Source organism: Microtus ochrogaster, unplaced genomic scaffold, assembly GCF_000317375.1.
Source record: "Microtus ochrogaster isolate Prairie Vole_2 unplaced genomic scaffold, MicOch1.0 UNK49, whole genome shotgun sequence".
Taxonomy (NCBI): domain Eukaryota; kingdom Metazoa; phylum Chordata; class Mammalia; order Rodentia; family Cricetidae; genus Microtus; species Microtus ochrogaster.
This window is the reverse complement of record NW_004949147.1, coordinates 403,580-422,290: the sequence shown is the minus strand read 5'-3', so window position 1 is coordinate 422,290 and position 18,711 is coordinate 403,580. Positions and strand designations below refer to the sequence as shown.

General features: G+C 51.2%; 2 protein-coding genes across 2 annotated transcripts in view; both read left to right on the top strand.

The window, feature by feature from the left end:
- Lman1l (lectin, mannose binding 1 like) overlaps positions 1-7,505 on the top strand; it is a 16,235-nt gene extending 8,730 nt beyond the window's left edge. Inside the window, exons 6-13 of the mRNA XM_026777210.1 lie at positions 800-920; positions 1,911-1,966; positions 2,656-2,788; positions 3,288-3,439; positions 4,446-4,513; positions 5,421-5,544; positions 6,362-6,489; positions 7,376-7,505. Coding sequence (XP_026633011.1) covers positions 800-920; positions 1,911-1,966; positions 2,656-2,788; positions 3,288-3,439; positions 4,446-4,513; positions 5,421-5,544; positions 6,362-6,489; positions 7,376-7,505 — 912 coding nt within the window. The remainder of the gene's footprint in view (positions 1-799; positions 921-1,910; positions 1,967-2,655; positions 2,789-3,287; positions 3,440-4,445; positions 4,514-5,420; positions 5,545-6,361; positions 6,490-7,375) is intronic.
- Positions 7,506-8,359: 854 nt separating this feature from the next.
- Positions 8,360-13,513, top strand: Cplx3 (complexin 3). Its single transcript, XM_005369456.3, has 3 exons — positions 8,360-8,603; positions 9,782-9,869; positions 12,465-13,513. Exons 1-3 carry the CDS (start codon positions 8,440-8,442, stop codon positions 12,687-12,689), a joined length of 477 nt encoding a protein of 158 aa, XP_005369513.1. The 5' UTR covers positions 8,360-8,439; the 3' UTR covers positions 12,690-13,513.
- The last annotated feature ends 5,198 nt before the right edge of the window (positions 13,514-18,711 follow it).

The window sequence follows — 18,711 nt, the reverse complement described above, 5'->3', positions numbered from 1 at the left end:
GAGCTCTTGTAGACCAGGCTGGTCTCAAACTCACAGAGATCCGCCTGCCTCTGCCTCCCGAGTGCTGGGACTAAAGGCGTGCGCCACCATCGCCCGGCTATGGCTCATGTTTCTTTATCTTAGCCGTTCTGACAGGATGGAATCTCAGAGTTGTTTTGATTTGCATTTCCCTGATGGCTTAAATGTGTTGAACATTTCTTAAGTGTTTCTCAGCCATTTGAGATTCTATCTGTTTAACTCTGTACCCCCATTTTTGATTGGATTATTTTTTTATGTCTAGTTTCTTGAGCTATTTATATATTTTGTCAGATGTGGGGTTGGTGAAGAGCTTTTCCCATTCTGTAGGCTGCTGTTTTGTTCTATGAATGGCGCCCTTGTCCTCACAGAAGCTTTTCAGTTTCATGAGGTTCCATTTACTAATTGTCTATCCTAGAGCCTGTGCTATTGGTGGTCTGCTCAGGAATATGTCTCCTGTGCCAATGAGTTCAAGCTTGTTCTCCACCTTCTCTGCATTTATGTTGAGGCTTTTGATCCATGTGGACTTGAGTATCATACAAAGAATCTTAAGACACCCAGAACATACAAGGCTCACGTGAAACATACAAGGCACCCATATCATTTTCATGAACATACACGGCTCACATGAAACCAACATCCATATCATTTTCATGCCATTCTGGTCCCAAGCTGTGTAGTTTCTATCTTCCCTCAGATCTGAAGCCAGTGAGGCTGAGTAGGGGTCAGTGCCTTATCCTGAGACCAGGCAGAGGCAGGAGCTCACTCTGCCCATCCCCCTCAGGTGTCCTTGAGTGGAGGTCTTACTCCCAACAACCCTGAAGAGCTCTGTGTCAATGTGGAGTCCCTGCTCTTGGGCCCTGGAGGCTTCTTTGGGGTCTCAGCAGCCACCAGCACCTTAGCAGGTGAGGACCCTACCAGATAGGTAAGAGGGAGGGCTGTGTTTGATGATGACAAAACCTTATTTATTCTAAAACACCTTTGTATGGTGTCAACTACTTCCTCATCAAGTGGTCTGGGCTGGTCACACCCTGTCTCTGACTTCTCCGTCAGGAGGTCACACTGTCCTTAAAGAGCTCTTGAGAGTCTCAGAGGGGAGACTGAGACTGTAGTTCTGTTGGTGAGTACTCCTGCGGCATTCTGGATCCCAGGTGTGGTGGTGCACGCCTGTGAATCACATCACTAGGAAGGGAGAGGTGGGGGAGTCAGGAGTTCAAAGTTACCCTCTGCTACATAGCAGATTCAGAGGTCAACCTGGGCCTCATGAGACCCTCACACACACACACACACACACACACACACACACACACACACACACACACACCTCTCAAATGATATACACATGAGGAATTTTATATTCTCGTATCAATATCCATAAAGTCACGTTCCTGGATGCTGCGGATGGCGAGAGGGGGGACAGCACAAGCTATAGTAGGGAATCGCAACAGCAGGGTGTCTTGTAGTGGAGAGCCATGGAGAGTCCTGCAACTGAAAAGCAGGCTGAACCAGAGTACTGGAGCCTGTGAATGCCAGGACTTAAGTCTTTAGACCCTGGGTACCGAGGAGCCGTAGAAGGTTTCTAAGGAGAGAAGAGGGACATGGTTGTGAGCTTGCTGCGGCAGCAGCCACTGTGTGCTCGGGATTGCAGTAGCAGCAGCCTTAGGTGTCCCGTGGGCTACTGCATGGCTGTTGGGCTGTCTCTCTTTGGCTGTGTAGTTCAACCCAGACATCCCACACGCTTGTCTATTTGACCTTCATACCTTCCCCGTAAGATAAAGGTCAAAGTCGTCCAGAGTCATGCAAGCCTCTCATTTTCCCAGAAAATACTAGAGTCTGGATGGATAGGCTGCTGGGTGAAAAGTTCCTTATCTTCCTTTCATCTGCCCCTCTTCCAGATGACCATGATGTCCTGTCCTTCCTGACCTTCAGTTTGAGGGAACCAGGTCCAGAGGTAATGCCAGTCCTTTCCGCCTAGAAAAGGTAGCTCAGAGACACAGCTCTCCTCAGATGCCTCCACTCACAACAGGACATCCTTAGACCTGACATTCTAGTTTTCATCCCAGCTAGCTAGCTCTCTGAGCCCTGCTGAAGTCAGGCCTTGGGTTGGGTAGTGTAGGGGCCAGGGTTTGTCCTTTAGGACCCCTAGGTGGTATTCACCTTTAATTCCAACACTCAGGAGGCAGAAAGGGGGGTGGATTTCTGTGAGTACTAGGTTAGGGCTGCACAGTTAGGATCTTGTCTCAAAAACATCAAAAAACAAAACAAAAAAAAAAAAAAGCCCAGGGTGGGGGTTGGGAGAGGGAAGAGAAGGAACCCTAAAGAAGGGGCTGGGCCAGCAAAGAGGGGAGAAAAGGATGCCTGAAAGAGATGAGCCTAAATGAGCACCATACCTGAAGGCTTAAAATGTCCAAAGGCCTGAGCTCACAGTGAGCAGAGAAAGAAGTGAAGCTGTGGTAGATATGGGGCTCATACGGCTGCTGGGCTCCATGGGGCCCTGGTGGTTGAGCTGTGGGTTCCTCCTTGGTCCCAGTGAGTCTATGGTTTGGGAGGGAGACTGGGCTCCCAGGGGCCCTGAGGGAAGGCTGTCCCCCACAGGACTCTCACGCATTTGGGGTTTGACCTTTTGTCTTTCTCTTCCAGGTGGCCCCCCAGACATTCATGGTGAAGGAGCAGTTCCTCCTGGCTAGGAAATTGGAAGAACTGCAGGCAAGGCTGGCCCTGGGCACCAGCAAGGACAGCGTTCGACCACTGGGCTCTGAAGTCCAGGAAGAAGGTAAGGACCCAGGAGCAGGCAGGTGGGGCTGTAGCACATTGAAGGCCACAGGTCACTGTCCTTAGAACCCGAAGTCCATTAACCAGTGGAGAAATGGAGGCCCAAGGAGGTCGTATCTAGGCAGAACCTGGGCATTCTGACCTATTCCTATGAGACCCGCCCCCAAGACACATTTTCTTTTCCAGCGCACGTGTGTGTGTGTGTGTGTGTGTGTGTGTGTACAAGAGCATTTGTGTGACAGTCAGAGGACAAACTTTGTGGAATCTATTTTCTCCTTCCACCTCTACATGGGTTCTGGGGATCTGGGAATCAAACTTACATTATCAGGTTTTCCTGGCAAGCACTTTCCTATTGCTTACCCTGCTTGCTGACCTTCAGACCCACTTTCCAGGGGAGGGTCTTAGAAGCAGAATCTACACCTCCTCATGTGCCACTCCAAAGCAGGATCTGCTGCCCCACCCCAGCGACCTTTCCAGTTTGGCTTTGCCCCAATCCCCAGGGGAAAGATTCTTTGACCTGGAGGATATACTGGGCAGACAAAGCCAGATCCTGCAGGCCCTCCAGGCTCTCTCCAGGCAGTTGGACCAGGCTGAGAGGAAGTGGAAACAGCAGCTGGGGCCTACAGTCCAAATCAGGCCTGAGAGAGGCTGGGTGAGTGACCCTGGGGCACCCTAGTCTCCACCCACAGCTTGTAAGAATAGTGGCAGTCTAGAGCTAGCCTTGTCAAAACTTGGAGAGAGAGGAGAGCAGGTCACAGGATGCATCGGAGAGGTATGTAAGAGGACATTAACACATAGCAGTTGTCCTGGAGCCACAGGCCTGGGCTGCAGAGAAGAGATGCCAGGTATTTGGAATCCAGTCTACAGACAAATGGCAGAAATAGACTAGGCACTGATTGGCATATAGCCTCACGTGTATTTGCATAAGACTTGCTTAAATGCTCTGCTGCACCAGAATCCTCATTTCATCTCTGCTACCACTCTGGCTCCTCCCTCCTCGTCTGTCCCCACCCCCACCCCTGTATCATTCCCTGGACATGCTCTGACTTGGGGAGTGAAAGGTAAACCCAGCCAAAGTGCAAGCTAGTGGGCAGAGGGAGCTGGCTGCTCACACACGGTTTGCTGGGCTCTCCCAGCCCAGGGCTTTAATATTTTGTTCTCACTCCAGAGAAATCTAGGCTAGACTTTTGGAGTGACACAGAGGGGAAAGGCCCACACTCCAGGTATTTCTGGTCCTGCCTTCATGCCCTAGACCCCACTGGCATGATTCTGCCCACCCTCCAAAGGGTCAGCTATGTCTCCAGGTCACTTTGCCAGACTTGGGCCCATTACTGGATTCTAACCAGTGCTGACCCTCATTTTGGATCACAGCCTAGGAGAAAGACACAGAGAGATCCTTTTAAAAAGGGAGAAGAATTTGTGGAAAGCCTAGAGGTCCCTTTCGGGAGAAACATCACACCTTTGGGTCCCCCAGAAACTCAGAAACCCCAGAAACCCAGATGGATAACATCTATGGGAGTTCAGTGTGTCCCAAAAGGGGGAGAACCGTGGTTATTAAGTAAGGCCATGAAGAAGAGTAAAATATCCCTGGGGAACATGGACCCTGAGGAGAGGGGCACTCTACTCTGGACACTAGATAAGAGCTGGCTCTCCTGTAGAACACTGCTAAGGTCAGCACCCTGCTCTATGGACAGCGGACTCTGCTCCAGGCCCTGCAGGAGATGAGGTAAGGGGGATAAGGGGTAGAGTGCCGATGGAGACTGAGAGGGAAACAAGGATCCTCTGTCATCCTGCCTCTGTCAGATTCCTGCCCACCCGCCCCGCCCAGCCCCGCCCCATGATGGGGATGTAGCCATACATGGCTTTTTTACCTGTGTGCTGGGAATGTGGACTCAGGTCCTTGTACTTGCAAAGCAAGCACTTCTACCCACTGAACTGTCTCCTCAGCCCCCGAGGGCATACATTTTGATGGAGGTTCTTGGAGGAAGCCCAGCCAAGATGAGGCCCTTTGGAGGAAATGATGTGAGGTTATTTTGCCTCCGGTCTCCCAGAATCTCACTCTGGCTCACCCTTGCCTGCAGAGCTCCCCTTAGAGCTCTGGGGGTGGGAAGATCCCTTGAACATTATGGATCCTGTGGATGTATACCCTCCTTCTAGATACCTGGGGGTGGCAGAGGGCAAGAGCCTGAGAAGAGCTAATTCCCCTGGGCTAGAGATGAAAAGCAGAGCCCAGGGAGCCTGGTCCATAGACAGACACTTTCGGAGAATTCTTTGTATATGCTAAAATTGTCTCAGGTTCTAGGGAGCGGTTTTTTTTTTTTTTTTTTTTTTTTTTTTTTTTTTGTCAGCAGGACCGAGAAAGCAGTGAGTCTCGGCGCTTACTTTATAGAGGGCTCAAATGCCCTGCAAAACTTAGAACATCTTGGAAGAGGGAGGAGGCATGTCCTGTCCCAAATTTTTTTTTTTTTTAGAGTAAAAAAAAAATGGCCCCAAGGATAAGACTCTATCAATGATATTTATTCTTTACCATGTGCTGGCTTGGGGGATTATGGGAAGAGATTAGGTAATTTGGGTACAACCAAAAAGGATAATGGATCATCTTTCTTGATTTCCATGCCCCACCACACCACCAGGAAAGCAGCTGCCCAAATGGCTTCAGGAGCCCAGGTCTTCTATCTGCCTGTGGGTACTAAGCATCACTTTTTTGAACTGGACCAGATCCTCAGCCTCCTGCAGAAGGACCTCCGGGATCTGGTGGTAAGAAGTAGTGGATTGTACAAGGTGCTCATCCTTGAGGTCTGGTCTCTGCCACCCTTTTTCTAACACTTCTACAGCTTTGGAGAATTTGTCCAGTACCCCAACAGGCACATCTATGTATCTATATGCGCCTGCACATGGACATGAAAGGACACAAGAACACAAATTTCATATTCTCTCTCTCTCTCTCTCTCTCTCTCTCTCTCTCTCTCTCTCTCTCTCTTGTTTTTCAAGACAGGATTTCTCTGTGTAGTCCTGGAACTTGCTCTGTAGACCAGGCTGGTCTCAAACTCATAGAGATCTACCTGCCTCTGCCTCCCAAATGCTGAGATTAAAGGAGTGCACCACCACCACCTGGCTGTCTTTGCACTCTTTTCCTCAAGAGGAAGGCCCACAAAGTCAGAACTACCCAAATGCCCTAGATGACCAGAGGGGAAGTGGGGTAGACCTTGCCAGGGACCACTCAGGTTCAACAGTGATACTGACTTCCCCTGAGCTTCTGTCCTTCCTTGTTCTTTCCCTTGCCATCATGTCCCCATCTGCCTCTCCTTTTCTCATCTCTTAGACCTTTGGTCTGTTGATGATTCCAGGGCCTGTCTCTTCTGAGCTATTGCCACAGATGGAACCATGCAAGAGTGGAGAAGGAAGCAGTTTTGGACACTTGTCTTTTTTCCTTGTTCTAGATGACAGCCCCAGATAGCCCCAGATAGCCCAAGCTTGAGGGAGCTAAATAGGGACCATGCAAGGCATGGATTCAGTCCCCCTCCCCTCTCCTGGATTAGAAGCTGAGGCAAGGCCTCATGCTTTCCCCTTTCAGAAAAGGACAGCCAAGGCTCCCCGCCCATCAGGCTGGCTCCCAGGAACTTCTACATGTCTTCGGACCAGCATCTTCCTGTTCTTCCTTGTCATTCAGACTGTAGGCTTCTTCTGCTACATGAACTTCAGGTGAGCCTTCCCACAGGCAGGACTTCCCATAGAACATTTATATCTTGGTTCTGGTCTACAACCGGTGAACTTGAAGTAGGGGACCCCAAAGCTCAGACGGGAGCTACCCAGTTCACCAGAAGGCTGGGAGCAGAATACAGAGCAGCGACACCTCACTTATCAAGCCCAGACACCCGCTCAGGCCCCAGTTCCATCTGGTCCTGCCCCACAGAGCTCACTCTAGCGTGAGCATCTGAAAATTACCTGACGGCCAGCAGTGCTGTGATGGCTGGGAAGCTTGGAGAGCCGGGAAAAAGCAACGGAATCATCTTGGGGGTGGGGGTTTATGGGGATCAGGGAATTGACCTGGAAAGGATATTTGATTTGGGTCATCAAAGTGACTAAGAGTTTTCCAGCTTGGCAAAATAGGTAAAGACATTGATGCAGAGGGAATAGCATCAGAAAAAGCGTGGAGGCATGAAAAAACATCTTTAGGGGAAAGAAAAAATGCAGCAATTGAATATTGTTGAAGTAAAGTGCAGGGCCAATTTACAAGACCGGGCAAGGAACCTGGTTGTTCTGGATTAGAAATGAACGTCTTTAATCTCAGCACTTGGAAGGCTGGGACAGAGGGATGATGAAGTCTGGACGAGCCTGGGCTACATAGTGAGATCTTCTCTTCTCTAAAAAAGAAAGAAGAAAATGTGTGCACAGGAGTGCAGCTTTGGCACTAAGCCACCCAGAAAGACTTCAAATGCCAGGGTAAAATGTGAATGTCTGTGGCATGTCAAGGGAGCCATAGAAGGTCATAGAATATGGGAGGCCATGGTACACTGTGTATTGAGAGACAAGTGTGAGTCTTGGTTTCAGAAGGAAGACTCAAGTAACTTTTTCTCTCTGGCAGCAGGCAGGAGCTGGACAAGAGGCTCCAGGAGTACCTGTCCACAGGAAGCCTTCCTCTAGAGCCCATGTTGCCCATCCCTAGGACCCTGGGGGCTCTAAGGAGACAGCCTGTCCCCTCCAGCATGCATGCTTGACCCAACTCAAAGCCATGTCTTATGGGGAGACAAACGGAGGATGGAGGATTTGACCAGTATCCTTCCTGAGTGCCCACATCTTTGCTTTTGGCAAGTTCATCATATTAAAGGTGATGTTCCTCGCGCTGTGCTGATCCCCTCATTTACCTGGTAGCTTTCCATCTTCTCTGGGTGGCAGGAATAGGGTTCAAGAGGGCAGGAAGGCCAAGGGTCAGATACTCCCACAGCCTTTTCCTCTGGGCTGCCGAGACAAAGGGAGACAGCTGTGCACAATTCTGCCCCTGAACTCACCAAGGACAAGGAGAGTCCCCTGGGTTTCCTTCTGGCTCATCTTTTCAGTACCCCCAAACAACACTCCCCTTCCCCACTCCCTGAGGCCCCAGGGACAGCAGGGCAGACATGTGACAGAGAAACTGAGTGCAGACTCACCGAACCATGTAACTAGAATTCCTGATCAGCTCTTGCGGTCTCCCCACTTCCTAGCCTTGTAGCTGCTAGGGTCAGCAGATTGGAGGATGGAATAGGACCCAAGGCTAGGGGTGTTGGTTGAGGCTACCGTGTGCTCCAAGCTGAAGTCCTGGTTCTCGGGGATGCAGGGATCAAGGCACACATCAGTACAGCCCCTTCTCCCAGGGCAGCGACCCCAACACCACAAACAAGCCCTAATCAGCTGTCAGCAGTAGCCGAGCAGAGCTTGGCTGGCGCTAAAGAAGGCACATGGGAAAGGCGGAGTGAGGAGCGGGCACGTGGTCCAGGCTTCTCAGCCCCGTGCATGTCCCCCCGGCCCCCCCTCCCGTGAGGAGGGGTTTGGGAAGGTAGAGGCGGCAGCGAGCAAAGCGTGGGGCGAGCGCGCGCTGCCGGAGCTGTCCCTGGGACTTAGTGCTGAAGTAGGCTCCGGCGAACCAGGCGCCTGGTGCAGTGGCCAGAGAAGACCATGGCGTTCATGGTGAAGTCTATGGTGGGTGGCCAGCTGAAGAACCTCACCGGAAGCCTGGGGGGCGGCGAGGACAAAGGGGATGGAGACAAGTCTGCAGCCGAAGCACAGGGCATGAGCCGAGAAGAGTACGAGGAGTATCAGAAGCAACTGGTGGAGGAGAAGTAAGTGGAATTCCTTCTTGGCTCCTGTGACCCACACACAAATACGCTAACGCTGCTCTGCCCACCCTTGGGTCAGAGCTTCCCTTTACATCACCTAAACGGTGAGCGGGCGGGAGGGGCACTCGGCTACTTTCACAACCATCCCGTTTCTTCAAAATCCAGACCCTGTTCCATCTTCATCCTCTGGACCAGGGGGAGTTGGGGGGAGGGTGATGAGTGCCTTTGGGGGGGGGGAGACTGCACGTGCATCTCTGATGAAATAGGTAATCCCTTAATCCGATCTGGTCTTAACTGCCTGTTTCCAACTGGGGCTCCTCTGAGCCTGAGACTGTAAGAAAAGTGCTTTTTATCAGCAGGGCACAGAGTCATGGGCACAGATCCAGGATAGGGCTATTCATAGATACTGAGCCTACTGTGTGCAGTAGTTCTAGGGCAGAGCAGAGATAGTGAACTAGGGTCTGAGTTTTGGGGTGAGGTTGCTTGGTCCGGAACCTCATTTTGCTTACTAGCCGAGTAACTTTAGGAAAGTCCCTTAACATTTCTGTGGCTCCTTTTCCCTTCTGGAAGATGGGAGTGATAATCACAACCCGTGCTTTATGTATCCGTGAGAGCTGATGACGTCACACATGTTAACCCTTTAGTGCGTCACCTGGCACAAGGCAGGTCTTCATGAAATGTTGGCTATTGTCATTTTGTTTAATCTTGGCTGCCTTGTGAACTGCAAAGTTTCATCCCCAGTTTACAGAAGAGGAAGCTAAGTGATTTACTGAAGGACACACGACAAGTGGCAGTGGTGGAGCCATGGGCCACATCCAGAGAGCCCACACATGCCTTCACTGCTTGCTCCACACAGCTTGCTGAGAAGGACCGGCAGACCCCAGGCAGCCATTGCAAAGGACGTATATTAGGATTATCTGAGACAGAGAGAGTCAGGATCCCACCCAGTCAACTCTGTTCATTGGCAGGAGTGGTGAATATCAAGGAAGGACGCTGTGACAAGCTGGTAGCAAAAGTTAAGTCAGTCTGAGATGACTGGGCATAGGTCAGCTGGGGACTGGAGAACCCATGCAGCCTCCTCCCAGGTCTTCCAGGCCATCTTAGCCCTTCCTTTGCTGACTTCCCAAAACTTCTCTCAACCTCTGAGGGGACTTCACAGCTGGTGTCCTTTTCCCATGCAGAATGGAGCGAGATGCACAGTTCACACAGAGGAAGGCGGAACGGGCCACACTGCGGAGTCACTTCAGAGACAAATACCGTCTGCCCAAGGTATCCAGGGCCTAAATTATGAGGTGCTACTGGGACCCTGAGCACTAGGAGCTGGACTTCCCTCAGGGCCCCTCAGCTCTCAGTCCTGCAGACCCACAAGGTGCTTGATTACATTTTCCTTTTCTTATCCACTCACTCATTCATTCAACTCATTCATTCATTCACCTCCTCTCGGAGCTGAGACAGACCCTGGGCCTTTGGAAGCTTACAGGTTTGTGTTTATGGAGTCAGTCCTTGTTTCCTTCACTCCCTCCTCTCCCACCTGGTTCAAGCCTGGCTCATGAAGGCACAGAGGAGTAAGAAAGAAGACCTTATAAAGGGTGAGCCGTTGTGGGGCTGTTGAATGCGTGTGGAGAGCTGGCAGGAGGAGAGAACACAGCTCTGCCTCCTGTGCACCAGGCATTTACCTTCCTGTCCTCAGCGGACCCTCAACAAAGCTGCTAGATAGTTCTCACTACGTGTGTGAAAAAGGAAACAACTCAGGGAGACTAAGGGACTCGTAAGGTCTTACAGCCAGTGGGTGAGAACTCAAGCCCATGGCTATTGGGCCTTTACCTATTCCAGCCCTCAGGCTACTTTCCCGGATATGGGGGTCTACCTACAAAGAATAAGGTACCCCCTTAGCCTGTCTTTGTCTCAGAAGCCTCTGCCCCATTCTTCCCAAGATGCTGCAACACTAGATTAGCATACAAATGTGCCACTTCTACATGGAACAAGCCACTTCCAAGAATATCACTTTTGTGTGTCCAGAGCTGTGCTAGACTCCAAGGAGTAGGATGCCATAGCCTTGGCCTTGACTTCAGAGATCAAATATGTTGCATCACATTTACTCATCCAGCAAGTGTTTACTGAGCCCTTGGCTGCCATTGATTTCCCACAAGTCTCTCACAGGCAAACCTGGTTCAGAAAATTTGCATTATTGAACATCCGTATTATTGAAAATCTGGGTAGCAATGGGGTCATGGTTCAAATGCTTACACTAAACGTGGAAGAGACATTATTCTGCTGTGAGGGAATTCGGAGTCTAGCAGAAAAGGCAAGATTTGGGTACAGCAGTGTGGGATGTAGGAGAAGACCCTCCCCCAAGGCCTAGGGGAGTGTGGTGGCTCTCAGCAGGTGCCAAAGGAGTACAGATATTGGAATGAGTGACACAGGTCTGAATCTAGCTTACCACTTACCTTCCTCGTTGTAAGATCTTAGGCAAATTGTTTAAAATCTGTCTCCTTTTTTAAAAATTTTAATTTCTGAAGTAGACCTAACAGGTTCCATCCTGCTGAGGATGACCCTGAACTCCTGACCCTTCCACTTGCACTCAGTGCTGAGGTCACAGCTGTGACCACTTCTCATTTTTCCCGTAGTTTTTGCTTGTTTGTTTGCTTGTTTTGAGACAGGTCTCATTATGTATCGCTGGCTGGCCTGGAACTTGAGGTGCTAGGTCAGACTAGCTTTGAACTCATAAAGATCCACTGGCCTCCCTAGTGTTGAGAGTAAAGGCATTGATCCCCACTCCTAGTTTTCCTAGTTTTATTTTGGTCTTTTTGTTTGATCATTTGTTTTGTTTTTGAGACAGGGTTTCTTTGTGTAGCTTTGTAGCTCTGTAGACTAAGCTGGCCTCAGACTCAGAGATCTGCCTGCCTCTGCCTTCTGGGATTAAAGGTGTATGCCACCATGGCTGGCATTTTTTTTTTTTTTTTGGTTTTTCGAGACAGGGTTTCTCTGTGGTTTTGGAGCCTGTCCTGGAACTAGCTCTGTAGACCAGGCTGGTCTCAAACTCACAGAGATCCGCCTGCCTCTGCCTCCCGAGTGCTGGGATTAAAGGCATGCGCCACCACCGCCCGGCCATGGCTGGCATTTTTCTAGATATTTTTTAGTCACAAAACGAAAAAGCATTCTTTTTTTTTTTTTTTTTCGAGACAGGGTTTCTCTGTGGTTTTGGAGCCAAGGCTGGTCTCAAACTCACAGAGATCCGCCTGCCTCTGCCTCCCGAGTGCTGGGATTAAAGGCGTGCACCACCACCGCCCGGCAAGAAAAAGCATTCTTGGTGCTAGACTATGACCACCTGTTGCTCTTGCAGAAGACTGCAGTTTAGTTCTCAGCGTGTACATCAGAAGTTCACAACTGCCTGTAACTCCAGCTCCAGGGGTTTGATACCCTCTTCAGGCCTCCAAGAGCACCCCCCACATGTGCACATACACTTCAACATAAGAAAATAAATCTAAAAAATTTTAAAAGCACCTAGGTCCCTGTCAACCATAGACTGGGTATTAATAACTGGTACCCATCACTGGTTTCGTTGTGCCATTCAGTGGAGTTAGCCACAGTCAACACATGACTCAGCCTACCATAACAGAGTGACATTTTCCTTTTGACTGGTCTCTCTGCTAGTCCTTCAGTATCCCAGGTGACTAAGGCCACGTAAAAGCTGCAAGGTTAGGAAGTGCAAAGTCTCCGTGTCTACCCACGGAAGGCTTGACTCAGGTGTGGGGACAGATGCTGACCTCACTGGAATATAGCCTCCACGAATTCAGGGCCCCAGAACCAAGCCTGCTAGGTCCTCCTAGACCTCCACCCTTGTCTCATCTCTCTTCCCTGCAGAATGAGACAGATGAAAGCCAGATCCAGCTGGCAGGAGGAGACGTGGAACTGCCTCGGGAGCTAGCCAAGATGATCGAAGAGGACACGGAGGAAGAAGAAGATAAGGCCTCTGTGCTGGGACAGCTGGCCAGCCTCCCTGGCTTAGACCTCAGCTCACTCAAGGACAAGGCCCAGACTACACTAGGGGACCTCAAGCAATCAGCTGAGAAGTGCCACATCATGTGACCACTTCCCCTGGGGTTACCTCTGGGATGGCCAGAGGGCTGGTCCCATGTGAGGGCTAGGAGAGTGTCTCAGCTTCCAGATACCTCCATTCCATCTTGGGCTCCCCCCACCCCGTCCCAGCCTAGCCCCAGAGCCTTCTCGTCCATGTCCAGCCTGGGCTCTGACTCATCCTCTTTATTGCCAGCAAAGTCCTCATTCTTCCTTCTCTGCCTCTTCGGCCCAGAAAGGTTGCCAAGTTGATAGGATTAGCCCAACCCTCTCTGGGTACAGTCCCCTGTTCTTTCACACAAGAGCACTCACAGAAGGATACAGGAGCCCTGGCTCATTTGCCACAGATGCATCCTGGCACACATAGACACACACCCCTTGGGTTGCCAGCCCCTGCAGATACCAGCACTTGGATGCTCAGAGGGACTCTGGGCACACAGGAAGCCTGTTTCTATCCCCACCTTTATCATCCTAGAAGCTGCTCCTTTCGGGTTTTGTCTCGCCATCTGTAAAGTGGGGATGGACTAAGTGATTTCTAAAATTCTCTCCTGATTGGCATCCCTGACCGCTCAGAACAGAGCTCACATCCCTTCTTGGGCAGGGCAGCAGCTGCAGCCACAGCATCACACAGCTGCCACTGTGGGCTCTGGGAGCGGAGCAATGCTGTGTGAGGGGCGGGGTGCCAAGGATGGAGCTGGCACTGAACAGTAGCGCCAACAGCTCCAGACCGACTCTGGGCCCAGGGCCCAGCCAGAATTTGTTCTGTTCCTGTAGAATTCTCTAGATTCCATAGTTGGAATTTCCTCTTCTCGTTGAGTGGAAAATAAAAATTCCAAATGGCATGACTCTTCCCACGTCCTGCTGACTTGGAGTTCGCAGGCCTCACGCCTGCCCTTGGAGGGGCATTCTCTATCGCCTCACCCCAGCTTCAGAGGGCTCTTGGAGAGGAACGAGAAAAGGAGGCTTCTGTGGGACTGTTTAGTGTCAGCCTCGACAAGAGGCCCTCTCAGGGCCACATGTGGGGGTGGGGGCTTCACTGAGGGAGCACCAAGTCTGAGCACCAAGAGTTAGAGGAGGGCGTGGCAGCCAGCTGGATGGAGAGGTGCATGGGAAGGTGGGACATCTGTCCTGTTGTGTCCCCTCACCTAAGAGATGGAGAATGAAACCCAAAGGGAGGGTCACCATGCTCCAGCCTGGCTCTGCTGTGTGTCCCCAAGTAGGTTCTTTACTTCTCTGAGCCTGTGTTGCTCCTAGGAAATGAAGAGTTCTCTCCCCCCAAAATAATATGTGTTTCAAAGAGTAGCCATTTGTTTTCTTTTTTCTTTTATTCTTGGTAGTGCTGGGGACCCAGGGCCTCATACACTGCATACTAAGGCAAGTATTCTACAACTGAGCTACACCCACTCCCTTAAGAATAAGAATACCCTCTATCAGTCCTAGTAACACTTTTTTTTTTTGAGACAGGGTTTCTCTGTGTATCTTTGGCTGTTCTGGAACTCACTCTGTAGACCAGGCTGGCCTCGAACTCAGAGATCTGCTTGTCTCTACCTCCTGAGTGTTGGGGTTAAAGGCGTGCGCCAATACACCCAGCTGTGGTAACACTCTTTAAAATAACAGGTGGAGGCACCACCAGCACTGAAAGCCACTGGCAAAGGCAGCATTAGGCCCTGGCAGCTGGTGGGGAGGTGCCCTGAGGCTGGAAGCTGGTGCCCTCAAAGAGTTTTGTGTTTAGGTAGTGAATTATTGTTTCTCTCTCTCTTTGTTGGTCATTGGTTGGTATTAATGTTATTTTGCTCTATTTGAGACAGTCTCATGTAGCTCAGGCTGGCCTCAAACTTCTACATAGGCACGGATGATCTTGGACCTCTGATCATCTTGCCACCACTTCCTGAGTGCCTTGATTATAGGAACAGGTTAACACACCCAGTTTAGGCTGTGCTTGGAATCTAACCAAGGACTTTGTACATGTTTAGGTAAGCACTTTTACCAACTGGGCCGCATTGCCTCACTTTCTGTATTTGGTAGTTTTTAAATTTTAACTTTATTGTTTTATATGTATGAATGTTTGCATGTATGTATGTGTACCATGGGTGTGCCTGGTGACCAAGGAGGCCAGAAGAGGGCATCAGATACTCCTGGAGCTGGAGCAGCTACAGATGACTTTGAGTTGCCATGGGGTAGGTGTTGGGAATTGAATGTGTGTCTGGAAGGGCAACCAGTGCTCTTAACCACTGAGCCATCTCTCCAGCCCCTTTGTATCTGAGAGGGGATCACTATCTAGCCCAGACCAGTCTGGAACTTTGCTCTCCTGATCTAGCCTCCCAAGTGCTAGGATTACATTAGGAGCAACACCATGTATGACTTTAGTGAAGAATCAAGAGAAAAATGTTTTTCTTCCATGAAGACTCCAAATGTCATCACACTCTCTGGTGGCTGGCAGGCGGGGAAGGGGATTGGTGTTCTGGAAGTTCCAAATAGCTGCCCCAGTGGGTTATCCCAAGGGCTTGCCAGGCAGAAGGAAAGTGCTACAGGCACCTGGGACTTCCTGGCCTCTGCGCTGAAGGGCTACCCTGTGGGGAAGCCATCGCTATTACAGGCAGGAATTAAGCAGTTGGTTTTCAAGGGCAAAGTTCCTGTAAAATAAGAACAAGGAAGAGTAGGTAATGCTGAGGTGGAAGAGCTGAGAGAAAGGGAGGAAAAACCAAGGGGGTGAGGACAGAAGGGATCTACATCCTGATAATAAGAGAGGGGAACAGCCTAGGGAGGCACCTGAGTCTCTCAGATGCTCCTGGTCCACCCCGGGGGAAGGGCTTAGCAGCCACTGGACAAAACCCTCTTCTGACCTTCCCAGAGGAGCCCCAAGCTGGGGGTGGGGAGAGCATGGGCTGCCTCAGCAGCATCAACAGCAGGGTTCACGTCAGCCCTCCACCCTCAGGGGCCTTCTGCCTAATGGGATTGGACAGCCCCTTCCCCCTCAGTGCTTTGCTGGCTGAGAAGGAGGCCAGCACGGCAGGTCAGGTGGTAGGGGTGCTTGGGGACACTCACTGAACCCTGTCAAAGCAGGGCTGTTAGGTGCCTGAGGTCAGGAAGTGGGAGGGGACTCTGCCTCTCACTGACTCCCTGCTCATGTCCCAGGAACTCCATGAGACCCTGACCTGGTGTTGTGTCCCCAGAATGGAGCAGAGGAGGTTCTAGGGCAGAGGAACCAGCCTGAAGCTCAGGCAAAGATGGGTAAGGTGGGCAGGCTGAGCCCCACCCCATCTCTGTCAGCTGTGCTACTGAAGTTTTCTGTCCTTCCACATGGTCATTCTTGGCTCCATGCCCTCCACAGGAGAGGCTAACCTAGCCAAGCTGGAACTGTCCTCAGCACAGGCCCTGGGTGTAACCACGCAAGCTCCTGTTCTCCCATTCTGTCTCCACTCTTTTTCTTTGAGTCAGGGTTTCTCTGTGCAGCTTTGGAGCCTGTCCTAGAACTCACTCTGTAGCCCAGACTGGCCTTGAACTCACAGAGATCTGCCTGCCTCTGCCTCCCAAGTGTGCGCCACCACCGCCTGGATCCACTCTTATTTTATATAGTCACATGCTCCAGGACTGGCCCACCCATCTGATAGGAAGTGAAGACCACAAAGGAAGCCATTTGCCTTCAACATTTCCCTTGCAACAGAGCCTAACCACCTCCTCCCCAAACAGGCCTTGATGCCTCAAGCCTTCTCTTTCCCTCCCATCTCTCTCTCTTTCTCCCTTCCTCTTTCCTTCTTTCCCTTCCAGGACACAGGAAATGTCCAGAGTTGATGCAAAAAGAGTCTTTCTGGGCCCAATTTTTCTTACTCCCTAACTCCTACCCTGAGCTACTGTAGATTTCTTAAGGAAAATGAGAAGAACTCCCCCAAATGGGGAGGGATTCTGCCGGAGTATATCCCAGGACACCTCCTACCCCACTGCATACACATCAAGGTCTCTGCCTCCACAACACACAGGATTCCGAAGAAATTAGTGACACCTCTGGACCCTACAGTCCACGTCTCCTACCTCCCACGCACCCAGGCAGTTCAGGCCCAGTTCCCAGCGAGAAGAGGAGTGCAGAAATAACAAGTAGCTTTCTAAGGCCAGCTGTTTCCCAGGGCTGGGGTGGGGAGGGTGGCCAGGCTTTGGAATGTGCAGGATCTCCCTTTCTCCCAACCGCCAGATGGTCTCTTCTCAGACACTGGAAGCCCTAGGCAGGCACTGGGGACATCTGGGGCATAGTCACTTGTCCAGCTGAGCTCCTGACAGTGCCTATTGACCCAATTGACGCTCAGCTCAGCACTGGGAGGTGGGAGCTTCTGTCCTCTATCCCAGAGCTGAGGTTGCTACACGGCTGTGGAGCCTACAGTCCTGCCTCTAACCCTGTGACTGCCAGGCATTGCTATTCCCAGAGCTTGTGGGAGGGGTGGGAGGTCACTGGCCTGGGTCCAGGGGTGTGTAGCAGTGCCGCCCTCACTCGGCAGGACCATGAATGTAGGTCTACATGTGAGCTAGGACACAGTTTTGTTTGTGTCTGTGTTTGGTATTCCAAGTGATAGCTTGGTAGTGTGAATTACTATGGGGAAAAGTGGCCATTGATGTGCTGCACCCCTCCTGGCTCAGCCGTGTCCCTCTCAGAGAAGCCTGGGACAGCAACTTGGCCTCTCAGGCTAGAGTCCTTCCAGATCACAAGCAGGAACTAAGCTGTATATCCTTTCCTATAAAAGGGGGAGGTGTGTGCTGCAGGCAGAGCCCAGACACCCGTGTCCTTTGGTCTATTCCAGAGGCTTAGCTGCTCCTCCAGGGGCTGGCCCTTGGGAAAATGTGAGGTCCAGGCCCAGGTGCCGTCCCTGCATCACTCTGGTATTGGGTGAGATGGGAGGACAAGGGACGGAGCTCCAGGATGGACATCTCTGAAAGCCTGGGAGGTAGGAAGTGGCGGCGGCTCTCCACCTCTCAGATGGAAAATTTTTGGAAAGCAGATCTTGAGCTTCCTTTGGCCTGTGCCACTAGAAAGGCTCTCCAGAGCCCCCTCCCCTCTTGCTCCAGCTCCTAGTCACCTGCTTCACAGGTAGCTTGGCAACAGGACCTTCCTGGAGGACATCAGTTCTACACTTGGGAGAAGCCCTTCCCAGAGCCTCAGACTCCCATGCCCCTCCTGTATTGGGTGTCCCATGCAGTCCTCCCCTCAAACGCCCTGCTCTCAGGCAGCTGCCCAGCGCTGCTATGACAATAAACAAGTCTAAAGCCACGATGCCCCTCTGCCTCGCCCTTTTGTGAGCTTCCCCCACCCTTTGTTATCCTGCCTCCCTCCCAGCCAGTCTTCTCCATTCATCCCTGCCTTCCTCTCCCTAATTTTTCTTACTGAAACTTTTTATCTGCTCCATTCCCAGAGAAAATTTGAAGTTTGCTTTCTCCCTACACTTGAAAATAATATTTTATTGTACCCATGCTATGTAACAGGCCCATAAACACTGCCTCATCACCAACAGACCAACCGTGCAGGCCAAGCATCGGGCCAAGCACCAGAACCATGACTTCAGCAGCTCCCACTGCCCCATAGGACACTGTTGCACACTGCCCCACAATAGCTAGGACAAAGGCTACAGAAATTTCATTCTTTCTGACTTGACCTCTCCTGTATCAGACCCACAGACCCATGGTAGTAGGCCCGAGACTGTTGGAAATTACCCAGTCTAGGGATCTTTGAGGGACTGAGAAGCCTGGGACATGGAGGGTGCACTGTGGGATGGTGTAGAGAGAAGGCTTCTAGAGGGCTTGCCACCTGCTACGAAGAAGCTGAGGTATGTACAGCAAGGGCCTGGCTGGGCTCCAGGCCTGTCCCCCCCCGCCCCGCCCCTCTCCAACACACACTAGGTAGTGGGCAGGAATGGTGCCAATCAGTGGGGCTCCTGGGTTCCCAGAGAGGAAGACAGATGTGCACCTGCTGCTTCCCTCTCCCCAGCTTTCCTAGGTGATGAGCAGGGACACTTCACCTATTTTTTCTTTTTCTTTCCTTTTTTTTTTTTTT